The sequence below is a fragment of the Phalacrocorax carbo genome, chromosome 14 (assembly GCF_963921805.1).
Source record: "Phalacrocorax carbo chromosome 14, bPhaCar2.1, whole genome shotgun sequence".
NCBI lineage: Eukaryota > Metazoa > Chordata > Aves > Suliformes > Phalacrocoracidae > Phalacrocorax > Phalacrocorax carbo.
This window is the reverse complement of record NC_087526.1, coordinates 4,685,726-4,702,374: the sequence shown is the minus strand read 5'-3', so window position 1 is coordinate 4,702,374 and position 16,649 is coordinate 4,685,726. Positions and strand designations below refer to the sequence as shown.

The 16,649-nt window shown below is 44.1% G+C and overlaps 2 protein-coding genes across 2 annotated transcripts; one reads left to right on the top strand and one right to left on the bottom strand.

Moving 5' to 3' along the window:
- Nucleotides 1–8,388: 8,388 nt before the first annotated feature.
- ATP5F1E (ATP synthase F1 subunit epsilon) lies at nucleotides 8,389–9,658 on the top strand. The gene is made up of 3 exons (XM_064465322.1): nucleotides 8,389–8,545; nucleotides 8,720–8,846; nucleotides 9,519–9,658. The coding sequence occupies exons 1-2, from the start codon at nucleotides 8,514–8,516 to the stop codon at nucleotides 8,841–8,843; spliced, it is 156 nt and encodes a 51-aa protein (XP_064321392.1). The 5' UTR covers nucleotides 8,389–8,513; the 3' UTR covers nucleotides 8,844–8,846; nucleotides 9,519–9,658.
- Nucleotides 9,659–12,073: 2,415 nt separating this feature from the next.
- Nucleotides 12,074–16,055, bottom strand: TUBB1 (tubulin beta 1 class VI). The gene is made up of 4 exons (XM_009508291.2): nucleotides 15,879–16,055; nucleotides 14,147–14,255; nucleotides 13,845–13,955; nucleotides 12,074–13,711 (listed from the first exon to the last, which is right to left on the bottom strand). Exons 1-4 carry the CDS (start codon nucleotides 15,933–15,935, stop codon nucleotides 12,639–12,641), a joined length of 1,350 nt encoding a protein of 449 aa, XP_009506586.1. The 5' UTR covers nucleotides 15,936–16,055; the 3' UTR covers nucleotides 12,074–12,638.
- Nucleotides 16,056–16,649: the final 594 nt, after the last annotated feature.

The following is a 16,649-nucleotide window of genomic DNA, read 5'->3' as shown; positions in this document are numbered from 1 at the left end:
AATTCATTAAAGACTTGTGCCTGTGCACCTTGCTAATTGCCTACTACCCTGGTGTCCTGCAAGGTACTGGTTTTGACAGTCTGAAATTATGAAAGCTGCTACCATGAAGAAAGCAAAATCCTAAATTCACTGTGACACAGAAACAACTTGTGTCTATACGAACACTAAAACAATACCCCTTTCTCCAGTCAGCAATAGAAATGAAGTACTTTTAAAAAGGCTTAATTTACCTGGGAAGTATTTCTTCTTGCTGACAATGGGTGTCAGCACCTGTTCAGGCATAGAGCAGTTAACTATATGTGTAAACCAGTTGTTTGTTTTGAAAAAAAACAAAACAATTCTCACCACCATTTCCTACAACATTGCTGATCTGTCTATTGTGGTCTATGTGTGCAGTTAAACCGTACAGTCTAGTGCATTTCCAGTAAATGTCATATACGGTAAAACTAAAGCACCCTGTGTCTAGTAACTGCAGACTTTCAGAGCCCCCGGCATTGACAGGTAGTTGGTTCAAAGGAAAGATCCGTATCCTGTCGAGGTTTACATTTACAGACCTGAGGAGTGCTGATAAAGAGAGCCTGTGTGGAAGCACTGAGTCATTTTAGCACCCTTCTGTCTCTCAAGGTGAGGGTTGTTCTTTCACTTGCACGGGACCGGTTCATTTTTTTCTCAAATAATTTGATAGCTTTGCTTTATATGTTGCCATAAAATGGAATTATTCTGAAGGTGAGGTTACATGTTACAACTGAGCTGAACTAATTGCTTACCTTCAGTGAAAGGGAAGAGTCCCCTGCCTGTCTGCCTGACACCTTGTTCCTGGCTCTGCTGTCCTACTTCTCCCCTTGCACTGAAGACAGTGGTCTTCACACCCTTTGTTGAGCCAAGTCAACTTGTTGGGCCAAAAAAACATGAATATGAGATGTGATGTAATCTTTATGCAGCCAGCAGCAAGGTGAGACACTGCAAGAGGAGAACGAGGATCTCCTTATCTACAGGAAGCTGTTAGGTGGGCTGACGCGATCCTGCCTCTGCAATGTGTACAACAATAATTTCGTGTTGCGTCTACTAGAAAGCGCATTTGATGCTGTAAACAATGTACGCTATTATAACAGAAAATACAGTTTTGTAGAACAGTAACATTTTAAGTTAAAGTATTTCTTCTCAGATACATATCGCAAGACATTCAACACAAGACGCTTTTTTACATTTTCATTTTCTCCAGAAAGGTTTGACAGTCCTTTAAGCAAAACATTTAAAAACACTGAACTAAAAAAATAGTATCAGCTAGATAATATATATGTAAAATCTAGCTGAATATAGCAGCTAGAATATTATAAAATGAACAACATATGTAGTAAATATTTTCCTAACCAGGTACCCAATCCTTTTTTCACCAAATTAAACAATTGCCCCTGCTGCAAATGTAAATACTCCTACAGCCTGTTCAACTTTGTGGATAGTCTGGTAAGGAATCCGGTTAATAATATGGCAAGCAGCACCATTTGGGTGAGTACTTGTCAGCCAGTTTTTCGGGACTATGCAGATATTATTTACCTGTGAGAAAAACTGCTTTGGTTTGTCTAGATTAAAGCTTATTTACATATGGCAGCTGCAGCAAAATCTAGCGGGGATGTTGTGAAATTCGGGTAAGGAAGTGTGTATCAGAACACGTACTTGGAATATATTTATATTTTACAGTCATGTCATATTGCGAATGGCCTAGCTGAAGTACTAAAGCACTTAACCTTCTTAGCCTGAGACGCTATACAGCTTCATTTCCTCTAACTGCCAGCTTTGCGGGACATTCAGCAAGGTGCATTACTGCCCTGCTCTTCCCGTGGAAGAAAAGATAGGACAAATGAAAGCAGGGTGCTACTGCACAGATGATGTCATTCCCCTGTCTGCAAAGTGAGATGCGCTAATAGCCCTTATTTACCCAGGCTCCGAAGTCTCCCTTGTCTTTCAAAGAAGCCTAAGCACCCAGAAGACTTAAAATGTCCGAAAACAGGCTCCAGCCATCGAGGTCACCTAGGTGTTTTTAAAACTTTTATTCAATATTATCAACTGTGTACAGAATGTTTTATATTACCATGAGAACATTTAAAAGGAATCACAGCTAACAAAAGTTACTAAACACATTAAAATAGGAAGAAATGCACAAGATTCTTAAAACACGAGTGTACCTGAATTCTGCTCTGCAGATCCTGGGTCCCTCCAGAGACTATTTATGCTAGATTTTGTAGAACGGACAGCTGAGAACTTGGATGACACGGCAAAATTATTTTTACGTTCAATCCAGGTGTCTAAAAGTTAAGAATTAATGTCTTCACCTGCTTTATCAACTCACCTTCAAAATGTTGTCCTGTAATAGGAAACAGCACAGACCGGCAGCTTAATATTAAGATGGGAGCTGATTTTGGCGTATGTGTTCTGGCGGTGCTCTGTGCTGAGTGCTGTACTCAGACGAGAGGAGATTTAATAGATGTCCCGTATTGTCATCAGCATGGCATGATTTCCAGTAGCTGTAGAACAGATTAGGGTCATCAGCAGAAGGAACAGCAGAGCTTTACCAGCACAGCCCAGTATGGCTTACACAGGCAGAAAAAGGAGATAAATCCACAGCTATCAAAGGTAGGAAGCATTATTACTGACCCGTACATTTTATACGCTAGCAGCCATAATTCCATGTTTCTTGACAGTGTTATTTCATAGGAAAATGTGCAATAACTTTGCATTTTAAATGAAGGCAGAAGGAACACAGTGAAGGGATGATGGAATTTATAGTCTGTTGGAAATCGTGGATACTAGCTTTTTATTGTATTGTAATTTGCCTTTTGTACAATTTATTTGTCCTCCCCTGTACAATGCACTTGAGACTCTCTGAAGAATGATGAAGTCAGTCACAAAATGATAGTGGTGTTAGATAGCGGGGGGGGGGGGGTTTAAGGGTTAATTATTTTTTTTGTTTTATTAAGAATATAGGTCAGCAAGCAAACTTGTAATTTCATCACGTTAAGAAAAATTAATTTGTTTTATCTATTGAGCTATAAATGTTGTATCGATAGAATTACATGAGCATGAGCTCTAAAATTACAGATGCATTACAAATAAATATTAAGTGCATTCAGGATCTATTTCAGGTCTCATCATTAGTACATAATCAGCTTTTTTTTGTAGTCTAGTAATTTTTGTGTTGTGCTAAATCCCCACGATTTTAATATTTGCATAGTAAGACATCAGTCCTGTCAACTTCAGTCCATGTTCAGCAGACACCTGCTTCAGTTAAGAGGTGACCTCAGTGGGAGTTCCACCCATGGTGATTATGTTAAATCCATTATACACGCATCTGGACATCAGTTGTGTAACACCACGGGCAGAGCTTGGGTGTATTCACCTGAGAAGCTGCAGCCTCCCCTTGGTGTGTATTGTTCACTTTCTCAGTCCATAAAATACTTCTGTGATGACTCTCTGAAAAACTTTATGTGCATTCCTGTCCTGCGTCTGGAAAGACAACAGCAGGTTTCAAGTGCTCGTCACTTTGCAGCGCAGCCTTGAGACGAGAGAAGGCAGCTGTAGATCAGCCTCTTGATCTGCTCATACTATAATTAGATGCACCTTTATGAACTGAAATATAAGCTGTTCTGTTCCCTTGTTAATTAGATGTCTGCCTTCTAGCCAAACATCTCTTTAGTATATTTTTGTTAAACAATTCAAACTAACCACAAACTCAAAACTACTGTTTTTACAGTACTGGTTTTATGTCCAGAGGTACAAAATAAAAGAAATAAAATAAGACCGCTCTTTATCTGAAAAACAAGTAGCACTGAGGTTGCTGAAACATCTATTTCTTAGTGACAGGATCAGTTTTGCATACTGCTAGCTTCCAAAAACAAAGCCTGCACACGCTGCACAGAAAAATACTCATTTCTTTGCCATTTTTTGTTAGCACCATCTGGAAGACTCACATTTTTCAGTTAGGTGCTATGAATCAAAAGGAAATCATCCCTCATACCTTTATAGTCAGAGGCCCAGTTTGACTTGCGGTTGCCATTTACAACTGTATACTTTTTTTTATTATTTCTCTCCATGAGCAGTAAGCAGCCTAGTATGTGAGTATCCTATGGTATCCGGAAAACAACAAAACTATTTTAATTTCCATTCTATTACATAACTATTATTTTATTCCAGACCTTCAGGACAGCGAGATGGCATTTGACAGGAGGGTGTTCTTTGTCAGGCTATCATAGATCCTAAAGCCTGGTTGGATAAGGAGAGACATGCCAGGACAGAAGAGAGTCTGCTATTACACATATCATTCTGTACTTGTACTGTACTGGTCCTCTGTGAAGGAGCAATATTCTGTGAACCCTTATTGCTAGAGTTTTCTGCACTGTAAGAGAAACTGCTGAGAGGCATAAAGATTAAAACTGTATGCTTAGTTACTTTCAAAAGGAATATTATTTGGGTTCATTGTCTTTCTGTTTTGTTTTGGTGTGTTATTAGAGATCTTTAGTTTAAAATACTGCTGATTTAACACCAGTCATGTTGTGGATTTACTTGGCTTTTCAGTGTCATCTCTTCAATCCACCTGGACCCACTTGGTCTCACTTTTTTGGGCTCCCTGGACCCCTCCAGTGTCAAGACTTCAGCCTCCCTGGAACGCTTTAATATCCCCTTTTCAGATTCTTTGGATTTATCCAGTCTGAGCTCTTCATCCTCTGTGGAATTCTCCAGTCTCACTTCTTCATCTTCTCTGGACCTTTCAAGTCTCACATCTTCAGCCTCTTCGGATTTCTCCAGTACCTCCTCTTCAATCTCCCTAGATCTCTCCAGTCTCAGCTCTTCAGCCTCCTGGGACCACTCCAGTTTCACCTCTTCTATTTCACTGGACCTATCAAGCCTCACTTCATCAGGGTCTCTGGATCTCTCTGGTGTCAGTTCTTCAATCTCCTTAGATCTCTCAAGTCTCACCTCTACACCCTCCCCAGATTTCTCCAGCCTTACCTCTTCATCATCTCTAGACCTCTCCAGTCTCACTTCTTCACCCTCCCTAGATGTTTCCAGTCACACCTCCTCAGCTTCCTTGGACTTTTCCTGTACAATCCCTCCATCCTCACTAGATGTCTCAGCGCACACCTCCTCAACCTCGTCGGAATCACTAGATCTCACTGATTTCAACTATTACACGTTTCAGGGCTCCTCTGAATTACCCTCATCGACCTCTGAGGATGTTTCTAATCTCACCTCTAAACCCATTCTGGATGTCTCTACTCTCACCTTTCAGGATGCTTCTTCCCTCACTTCCTCAGTTTCTCTGGACATTTCTAATCTCACAGCTTTAGTTCCCCCAGACCTATCCACTCTCACATTTCTGGATGTTGCTAATCACACCGCTTCAGCTTCTCTGGATCTCTGCATCTAACCCTCTCAGCATACCCCTTTGTCTCACTACAACCCCTCCACACCTTTCTAAGCTTTCCTCCTTTATGTGCTAGTTCCTAAGTTGTCTTTCTGAAAGTTCTTATCTGAGGAAAGTTTAGCGCTTTACAAATATATCCTAGCATCTAAACAGAACTGGGCATGAAAAGAGGTCGTACCAGTCTATAATGGTGCCTTGTTTAAAACTGCGTAAACATCAATATACATTCTGAAATTTTCGTAGGGTCCAATTCCTGTCACTAATCTAATTTTCATTCTGTCTCAGCATGGTACCGCTCCCAAAGCTTTACCTTTTTTAATTCATGCTGAATATTTATCTTTCAAGATCAAAAAACAGTAGATAGAGCTAAATGTGCAAACAATTGCATCCAAGTTTTGTATCTCCATTACAGATTTAAAGCTGAGCTCATTGCACAGAATTGCTGGCAGAGGCATTTCACATGGAGGTATGGAGAGAAATGTGGTAGAAAAAGAAAACTGGGGGAAAAGGTGAGAGTCGGGGGTAGGGAGGGGAACCGGAGAAGGTGTGGGGCGGGAACAGAGGCACATGTCACTGGAAGAAAGGTATCTATCCCTGCTAGCATAATTTTTTTCCTGCCAAGCCATATTTGTGGCCTAGGCTGCCCATGAGGCTTTAAATAATCTTACTGATAATTATTTTACCTATCAAATCATCAGATGTTACCACTAAAACAGCATTTGTATAGAGCATCCCTTTAGCAATACACGTAAGTAGTGCGGTAACTCATGTTGCATCAGACATGTTGCACTGGTAGCAGAGAGGGGCTTCCTTAAATCTTTGGTGCTTTCTTGTATCTTTTTCTTATCATTATTATAGTTGGGTCTTTAGAAAACAAGTATGTTTTGTTTCAATATCGTATCACTGGCACCCTTTCTGCATTAAAATGTGGCCTGTCATAACAATCACTTTTAAATTTATTTCGTTTTTACAAGTTGGAAAGCTTTCCTCCAATATGCCACATATGTCTAAAAATTAGGGGGACAAAAATGGCTCACACAAAAAATAAAAAAGGAAATAAACATGAAATAAGAATTATTTTCTGCCACATTTATACTAGTTATTTCTTTAAAATTAAGTAGGAAGGATTTTAGTATACGGATTTTAGAGATGACCCCCAAGTTCAATAGGAGCAAAGTTGTTTAGCAGTTAATTGAAAAAAATCACAAATCATTGGTCCAGATGGAAGGAACTAGTGTCCCAAAAAAGCATCCAAAAGCGTCCACTTACAAAATGTTATCACAAGTGACACTAACTAGAGTCTTCTTCAGTAATCTCAGTAGAGTGATCAAGTAGGCAAATTAAGGACAGGAAATTCTTTCCGTCTTTCCCCTCTTTCTCCCTGTTTGGTGTTCCTAGTAATTACACTAATAGACAATTTTCTCTTACTGTCATACGCTATCCTGGAGACAGGCTCCAACACATCTGCTGCACAACTGCTCTTTTTGCTTTGGTGGATCTATGCTGACATTATGATGTGTGGGTTGTTAATTGCGGTGGCTCTGGACTAAGTGAGATCTCTAATAAAGATGAAAATTATGCTGTGCTTTAACAATGTACTGTAAGTGAAAACACTGCTGCGTAGTGATGTGAAATCCCGGTGTGATTTCCAGGGATTTGCACTTCAGCAGATACCAAAATCAGCCAGAAGACACAAGGCCTCTGTGCAAAGAGGACTGAAGTCACCAGCATTTCCTCAAGGCCTGTGCAGCTTCTGGAGGGTTCTTATATATTTTGTGATGTGGTTTGGCTCTGGACAGAAGGAATAGCGAGAAGAGGTATACATATGTACATGCAAGGATTTAATAAAAACCCAATCCATAATCTCCTTAAATCCTTAGTCCTAATTATTTCAATGAATATTAGATTAGGACCAAATTGATTCCTTATCAACAATGAGTCAAGTCTTCTTGTAACTTTTTGCTTATTATATATGGAAAATTGTCTGGTTTTCCCTCAAGCAGCAACAGGCGGCGATAGCTTCTAGTTTACTATGTTGCCATTTATTCGTCTGTTTAGAGCAAATGACTGAACATCATTTCAGGTGTATGCACGAACAGCCTTACATCCAAAAGAATCCCGTGCCAAGGCATCCTGTCCGATGGGGTAAAACTCTGAATACGGCACAGCTTGGCCACACACGGGTTAAAACTCCAAACTGAAGGCAGTCCGTGTTAAGGCCAGGTTGGACGGGGCTCCGAGCAACCTGGCCTAGTGGAAGGTGTCCCTGCCCATGGCACGGGGTTGGACTAGATGATCTTTAAGGTCCCTTCCAGCCCAAACCATTCTGTGATTCTATAAAAATCATTGGCTCCACTTGCTTGTGAACATTTTCTTCTTTACAGTCTTATCTAGAAAAGGCTAAGAACTGACGGCATAGACAGGTAAAGACAACTGATGTAGCTGGAAAAAGCATGCTTTTAACCACTTGCTTGGACCTAATGTAAGTGCTATGTAACTAGCCGTTGCCTCACAGAAAAGTCAGGCTTTAATTTCTGTTCTTTAGGTAACTGACGTGTAGTGTTCGTGTTTCTGCCGAATTACCGGCCCTGGATCGACTAAGACCCCATGTAACACACACGCTCTCCGGACACCCCGGAGGCAGGTCTCAGCTGGCCACGCCTGGAGGCGGAGCTGGGGCCTTCCCAAGCAGGGAAGGCCCCGAACGGCTCCCAGAGAGTTCCTACAGAGGGGAGGACACCAGGGGAAAGAGGCCGGTGTGGGGTGGTGCCGAGTCCCCCGCCGTGCCTGCGGGATGGCGGCCCGCCGCCCCCCGCCGCCTTCCGCCTCCAGCGCCCGATGGGAGGGGCCGCGAGCCGCGTGCCTTACTCAGCCCTCTGATTGGTCCCTGCCGAGGGGGTGGGGAGCGCTTGTGACTGGAGGGGCGACTGAGTAGTTGCCATTGGTCATCCTCCCTGAAGTAATTCGGATTTCAATTGGCTGAGGTATCACGTCTGCTTGTTGATTGGCTAGGGCGCGGCGCCGCGGCCTTTCCCGTTCCGGCGGCGCTGACCTTGCCCGGGAGCGGAGCCGCCCGTCCGCCGCAGCCGCAGCCATGGTGTCCTACTGGCGGCAGGCCGGCCTCAGGTACCCGCAGGGCGGCGGCGGGGTCCCTCCCGCGGCTTCCCTGCTGTAGCCGCAGCGGCCGGAGGCGAGGGCCTCGCAGAGCGGGCTGGCAGGGTCGGGATGCCTCGGGAGCGGGTGGAGAAGCTTTTGGGACGCGTTTCATTCTCACCCCCCCCTTTTCTATCCCGTCTTCAGTTACATCCGGTACTCCCAGATCTGTGCCCAGGTTGTCAGAGCGGCGATGAAGCCGCAGTACAAAGCAGAGGCGGAGAGGGCGGCGATGGCCACTGTGAAAACTGTGAAACCCAAGAAAGAATAAATTGTAAGTAAATGAACGGCCTGGGGCGCCTTACTGTGGCTTTTTATGCGAGGAGTGTTGGTTTCCCGTGGTGAGTCGGGTTAGTGACAGTCTGCGACTGCCTGGCTCGTTTTGTGCTATGTGTGGAAAACGGGCCCTGATCTTCATGCGTGAAGCTGGAGGGATTGCTGGCTGCTCTGGTGCAAGGGTGTGCAGGTGCCTCTGCAGCCTGGTTACGGGGGGCAGAGGAAGCCGCGTAATCTCGTTAGCTCACTAAAATGAGATGTTCTGTCCGTCAGGCCCTGCTTTGAACTATTTGGGGTTAGGTCGAAGCTGTGATGGACTTACATAAGGCCATATTATGGATTCGTAATCCTAACTAATACTAACACTAAACAGCTGAGTTTCTGTAACGATGTTCATAAGTTTCCTATGTTTTACAGTACTAAGCAAAGACACGGTCTCTCTGAACTAGTCTCCCCTCATCAGCAGACTTACTTGTGTAAGGGTTATCTACTGTCGAAGATAGATGCTACTTGTGCCTTTATTTGTGACATTCCATACATTACGAGCAACTGAAATCTAAGTAGGACAGCTTCTATTCCTGATCTGAGATTAAATAGTAATACCTTTTGTTTGAAGCATACCTTGTACATATTCTTGAACTGAATAACTTGTATGTTAAATCTCTCATAGGAACTGATCCGTGGTGAATACCCTGAACAGCAAACTGCAAAGCTGCAGGCAAGCTCAAGACCCTGCAGTATGTCACCACATTAACTGTAAAACTTGCCTCTGTGTAAATCAGCATGCTAATAAATATAACTTCTGTTAAATGTATGTGTCAGTGCTGTTCCCCTTGAAACAAAGGACTCCGTTTTGTAGAGACATTTATCTTTCACTTGTGTTAAAATAGAACACTTTTTTTTTATCACTGTCTACCATTCAGGAGCAACTTATCTTTATTTTTAGGGCAAATCTGTTGGATTTCATGCTAGTATTTCAGGTACATCAATGACTGAGAGATTTAATTGTTGTTTAAAACTTTTTCTGCCTACTTCATTTTGATGATTACTTTGGAAAAAAGTTTTCTTCACTAAAACCTATGTCAACAGAGAGTATAAGCATATAATTTCGATAATTAAAAATACCTGTCAGTTCTCTCTGCTGTAAGTGGTAGACTGTTGGTTTTAAAATCCTCTGTGGTCATGGTGTTCATCGTCCATTTGTGCTTAGAACAAAACTACCTCAGTGAAAATCAATTTGAAATCAATTTGATAAGGCTTGGCATTAAGACCAAACTGGAAACAGAATATTTCACCATGGATGTGCTGTACGGGATATAATCTCCAAAGCTATCCGGAACACTGGGCAATGAATTGGGAGATACAACGTGGCTTCCTGTGAGAGGTGGGGCAGGAGGTTGTCCTTGTCATTGCTTTGTCACTTCACTAGGAGGGGAAGGGGCACACATTCCCTGGGAAACAGTAGGAACGGAGGTGACACTCCATTAGAATCATAGAATCGTTTAGGTTGAAAAACCGTTAGGATCGTGTAGTCCAGCTATTAACCCAACACTGCCAGGTCCACCACTAAGCCGTGTCCCTCAGCACCACATCGACATGTCTTTTAAATACCTCTAGGAACAGTGACTGGTCCAATCCCTGGCACCCCCTCAGTGAAGAAATGTTCCCTAATACCCAACCTAAACCTCCCCTGATGCAGCTTGAGGCCATTTCCTCTCATCCCATTCCTTGTTTCCTGGGAGAAGAGACCAACATCCACCTCACTACAATCCCCTTCCAGGCAGTTGTAGGGAGCGATAAGGTCTCCCCTCAGCCTCCTCCAGGCTAAACCCCCCCAGCTCCCTCAGCCGCCCCCCAGCACACTTGTGCTCCAGACCCTGCCCCAGCCCCGCTGCCCTTCTCTGGACACGCTCCAGCCCCTCCAGGCCCTTCTTGTCCCAAGGGGCCCAAACCTGAGCCCAGCATTCGAGGTGGGGCCTCACCAGGGCCGAGCACAGGGGCCCCATCCCTGCCCGGCTCCTGCTGGCCACACCAGTGCTGACACAAGCCCGGGGGCTGGTGGCCTCCTTGGCCACCCGGGCACTGCTGGCTCATGCCCAGCCGGCTGTCAGCCAGCACCCCCAGGGCCTTCTCCGCCGGGCACTTCCCAGGCCTGGAGCGGTGCCTGGGGTTGGTGTGGCCCAAGGGCAGGACCCAGCACTTGGCCTTGTTACACCTCATACAACTGGCCTTGTCTCATCCATCCAGCCTGTCCAGGTCCCTCTGCAGAGCCTTCCTGCCCTCGAGCAGATCAACGCTCCTGCCCAGCTTGGTGTCCTCTGCAAACTGACTGAGGGTGCACTTGATCCCCTCATCCAGATCATTGATAAAGGTATTAAACAGAACTGGCCCCAGCACTGAGCCCCGGGGAAACCCGCTCGTGACCAGCTGCCAACTAGATTTAACTCCATTCACCACAACTGGTTTTTACCCAGCCAACAGCATGCCCATCCAAGCCATGAGCAGCCAGTTTCTGCAGGAGAATGCTGTGGGAAACAGTGTCAAAGGCTTTTCTAAAGTCTAGGGACACAACATCCACTAAGCAGGTCACCGTGTCATAGGAGATAAGGTTAGTCAAGCAGGACCTGCCTTTTCTAAACCCATGCTGACTGGGCCTCATCACCTGGTTGTCCTGGTTGCCCACTAGCTCTTGGCTGGGGCAGGGAAGTCATACTTTCACCTGTGTTAGTCTGGGGGACTGTTTGCATGGTCCTGCCGCTCTGTGTCTTCACAGCAATGCTAACATTGTCCTCCTCCACGGGAAGGCATGCAGCAAGCTTAGAGACTTGGCTTCGGGTTTGTGCTCATCTAGCCACTTCTGCTGTTGACGCAGACATGAGGCGTTACTTTCATCACAGTGTAATAAACTCTCTCTTCTAAAAGCGCAATAAAACAAACTCAATTTTTTGGATGTAATTTAAAGTTACCCCTTACAAGAATAAACTGATTTTTGTCTATTCAATGTTTCCAGTCTTAGTAGTGGGGAATGGCAAGAAACATTTTTTTCCTGAAGTGAACGTATGTTATTGATCTAGTGATTGCCATTGAACTTACATCTAACTAGCTGCAAACCATTGCATCCATTTTCCTGTACTGGATGATAGGAAGAAAATTTAGCGTAGTTAGTGAAGGGGGGGGGGGGGGGGGGGGGGGGGGGCGGGAAATAACCACACCAAAACTTTTACACAGTGGTCACAACTATGTATGTTAATATAACTCAACCTATAGTTTCAAATCGAAACAAACCACACACTGATAATGAATACAAGCTCTGCAATAATATAAGCCAGCAGTGTTAGAAAACTATTAAAGTACTTTAAAAAAAACACAAAATAAACAGTAAGAATGTACATATTCAGTCTTTTGTCCCATGCTGTTTCCGCTCCCCCTGCAACTTAAGGAACTGAATTTGTCTGTGGATCTAGCTCAGTTTGTGGAGTGTGTAATAAAATAGATACTGCCTTATAATCCCGATACATACATACACAGAGGCTGTGTATTACATTCAGTGTCTGGTGATAATATTCTAAAAGTGAATATATTTACAGAAAGGCTGTTATGAGACACCTTGTCTTCACAGTGGCTCATTTTTGAGAGAGATTCAGTGTCAACAGATGTTTAGGAGCGTAAAACATAGCTGCCATTAATCTCAAAAGCATTGTGTTGTCATATTGGCTGTATTGGCTGTTATTGGTATAATATTGGATGTCAACAGACTTATCTGGAGAATGTTTTGACAGTAACAATGTTTTTACAGTCCTTCTTTCTCTGGGCTGGCTCCCGCTCCTACCTCTTCATATTCCTCAACATCTGCAGTGGCATCCTGGTACTGCTGGTACTCGGACACGAGGTCATTGGTGTTACCTTCTGCTTCAGAAAACTCCATCTCATCCATACCTTCACCAGTATACCAATGGAGAAATGCTTTTCTTCTGAACATAGCTGAGAACTGCTCAGAAACCCTGATGAAGAGCTCCTGAATGGCTGTGTTATTGCCAATAAAGGTAGCTGCCATCTTCAGTCCTCGTGGAGGTATGTCACACACAGCCACCTTGACATTATTAGGGATCCACTCCACAAAGTAGGAACTATTCTTGGTCTGGACAGCCAGCAACTGCTCATCCACTTCTCTGGTAGACATTCGGCCTCTGAAGATGCACGCCACGGTCAAGTAACGGCCACGACGAGGGTCACAGGCTGCCATCATGTTGCGTGCATCAAACATTTGTTGAGTAAGCTCCGGCACTGAGAGGGCTCTGTACTGCTGGCTACCTCGAGCTGTCAGTGGAGCAAAGCCTGGCATAAAGAAATGCAGGCGAGGAAAGGGCACCATGTTAACAGCCAGCTTCCTCAGATCTGCATTCAGCTGACCAGGAAAACGGAGTGAGGTTGTGACACCGCTCATCGTTAGGGACACTAGGTGGTTGAGGTCACCGTAGGTGGGATTGGTGAGCTTTAAAGTTCTGAAACATATATCGTATAGTGCTTCATTGTCAATGCAAAAGGTTTCATCTGTATTCTCTATTAGTTGATGGATGGAGAGGATGGCATTATACGGCTCTACGACGGTGTCGGATACTTTGGGTGAAGGCACAACACTGAAAGTGTTCATAATCCTGTCAGGATATTCTTCTCTGATTTTGTTGATGAGGAGCGTGCCCATACCTGAGCCTGTGCCACCACCAAGTGAATGGATGAGCTGGAACCCCTGAAGGCAGTCACAGCTCTCACACTCATTCCTGACCACATCCATGACGTTTTCAATCAGTTCAGCGCCTTCTGTGTAATGGCCCTTAGCCCAGTTGTTTCCAGCACCTGAATTACCTGTAAACAGAATTACAGAAAGAACAGCCGCAAAGTTAACAAGAGAATTTTTAAAGGCTAAAAAGATGAGAGTTAAAAGGCTGGTTTGGGACGGTTGAGTCCAGTTAGTTTGCTGACAGCACACGGTACATACCATGAATAAAATTGTCAGGTCGAAAGAGCGGGCCTATTTTGCTGGACCGTACACTGTCCATCGTACCAGGTTCCAGATCCACCAAGATAGAACGGGGCACATATTTATGGGCTAGGACAAAAGAAAATGAAAGTGAATGATTGCTGTTAGAAGTCATAGAGACAGGCTTGTAATCTACTCTGAAAAATCCAACCCACCTACAGTGATTTGGAGATATATTTTCTTTTTAAATTACTTATATTAACCTTCATGTTGGCTCTGCAAATTGCTCTGCCAACACCCTAGAAGTGCTGCGCACTTACAGTAAGCCTCATTGAAGTACACGTTAATTCGCTCAAGCTGCAGTGATGCATCCCCACGGTAGTTTCCAGCGATGTCGATCCCATGTTCATCACTTATCACCTCCCAGAACTGCAAAAGGAAAGAGGTTCAATACACTCCCAAAGATTTACTTTTTTATTCAGCACAATGTGTTCAGCATCAGCTCTGCTGTGCTTGTGCCTGGATGCACATAAAGTGGGAGCTGTTGTGCCATTTATATGTTAGATCAGGGTGGGGCTCCTTTCCCCCCTCCCCAAATAAGTTAAAGGGAAAAGTTTAGCAGATCATTTATGCTGCTTGGCCACCACCCATGCACTGATAGGAGGCGGCTCTCAATTTGTTCCCTTTGTAGTGGAGGAAAATTTATATTAGTTTGAATAACACAGGTACTAGTTTAGTATGAGCTTAACAAAAAGTCGGGGAGGGGGAGGGTTGCTTTGAGGCCTGTCATGCACAAGCGGGACTGTGACATGGCAAAGCTGGCTCAGACAAACTTGTGCAGGAGCAATGCTTTCCACAAACAGCTGTTGGTCTGAAACGTCCTATCTTGACAGTCATATGGATGTCCTGTACTGGGGCTCTTATCTAGGCAGCAGCCACAGCAGTGTTAATATAGACGCACCCACCCACTATAATGACCAAGCAATTTTAATTTTAAAGGTCTTCTGGTTTAGCATCCAGCCTCATTTTGAGTGTACAAGTACACCATTGCCAACATGTGCATAGTGCTTTTTTGTGTGTCTGTGTGCGTACTTTTCTACAGGTCTTATTAGACATAAGTAGCTCAAAGCCAACAGAAAAAAAAATAAACTTTTCATCTATCACACTGGCTGTGTCTGGGTCTAACGTGACATGCCCTGGCCATCCACAGCTTCATGTTCCAATAAAAGGAATCAAGGTGAGATTTGTGGAAGCAAGAAATGGAGGAAGAACACAACTGAACAATCCTTCAGCTATCATATGTCCTCAAAGACCTCCCAGACCCAAATTAACCCAGATATGTTTTTCTGACAACTTCCTACTAATCAATAAAAAAAAAAACAAAACCCAGAAACGACTGGACATCACACAGCAAAAAGCAATGTTGGGTTTTTTTTTCCTCCTAGCACACAAAGTCACCAATAAGCACTTGTCTCTAAGTAACAGCACGGCAGTGCTTGAGCTACACAAAAGTACCCCAATTGCCACGACGACCCCTCGCAGGAGGCCAGTCGGGCACCTTGTGGCACTCTGAGAAAAACCTAATTGGTCACTGATGGCACAGGTCGTTCTGTGGACTAATACAATCCCATAGTAATGACTATAATGTGGCAGCGTTATTGCTGTATGGCTGAACTAAACCACTGGCATCACAGCTTTGCAGCCCTGGCATTACTGGTTCCTTTACTTGTCCTGGTGTTTTTCAGACCAGAGTAGTGCCCCTGGGAATGTCAGTCCCAGCAGGAATGCTCTGGAGCACTTACCAGAACTAATCACTGTGCCATAGTTCTTGCAGGTATTTCATTCTTTGACAGTCTTAATGTTAACCTTTGCATGAGGAGCAAGCCCATCTTATGACCTTCACAGCAAAATACTCACACTGCATGCCATGCATCGTAGCATTGAGTTAACAAAGTAATCGTTGCCCCAAAAGTCCCCATCCGTTAACGATGTTTGACCTGCTGCTGCTGCTAGCACATACTACTAACGGCCAATACTGAAAAGAGACCTTACCTTAGCTCCAATTTGGTTCCCACACTGGCCAATCTGAAGATGCACAATTTCACGCATTTTGTGTAGCTTAGACCTGTTGGCAGCTACAACCTAACGCAGGCTTTCCAGCTGCAGTCCCCAGGACAAGCCCTCTTTCTGCTGCTCTATCAGCTACACCCAGTGCAGTCCGCCCCGAGGGGCCTTTTTATACTAGTGGGATTATCACTCAGCCAGCAAGGGGAGTAGCCAGCAACCCCGGCTGCCCATCAAAGCATTTCACGAGCAGGCAAAGTGCCCGTTCCCTGTCTGTGTGCAGGGTGCAAGAGCACAGGTACATTACCGAGTGGCTTGGAAAAGAAAATCGTCACACGCACCCCCTTACAATTAATTCCAGTTCTCAGTGCAGCAAATAGTGTGATTCACAAATATCTGTGCACATTGTATTTGTGGTTCATTATTTTATACATAATCTATATACAACTATATACACATATATAGAGATTACAGCCAAAAAAATCTTATTAATTACATGTGCTTCTGCCACATAATTTAAATTTTAACATCATATGAGTCATAAAGGACAACATCCATAATAAAAATGATAACTTTTGAGCAGCAGCCTGCTATAATCACAACATCCAGGACACCGCCAGGCACATTTGCAGTTCACTAACCAGCATCATTCTCAGTGACTAACTGCATGAAGGAGGGGGACAGGATCAGTAACACAAAGAAAAAAACTTTTTAAAACATCTCACAGAATCCCAGAATGGCAGGGGATGGAAGGGACCT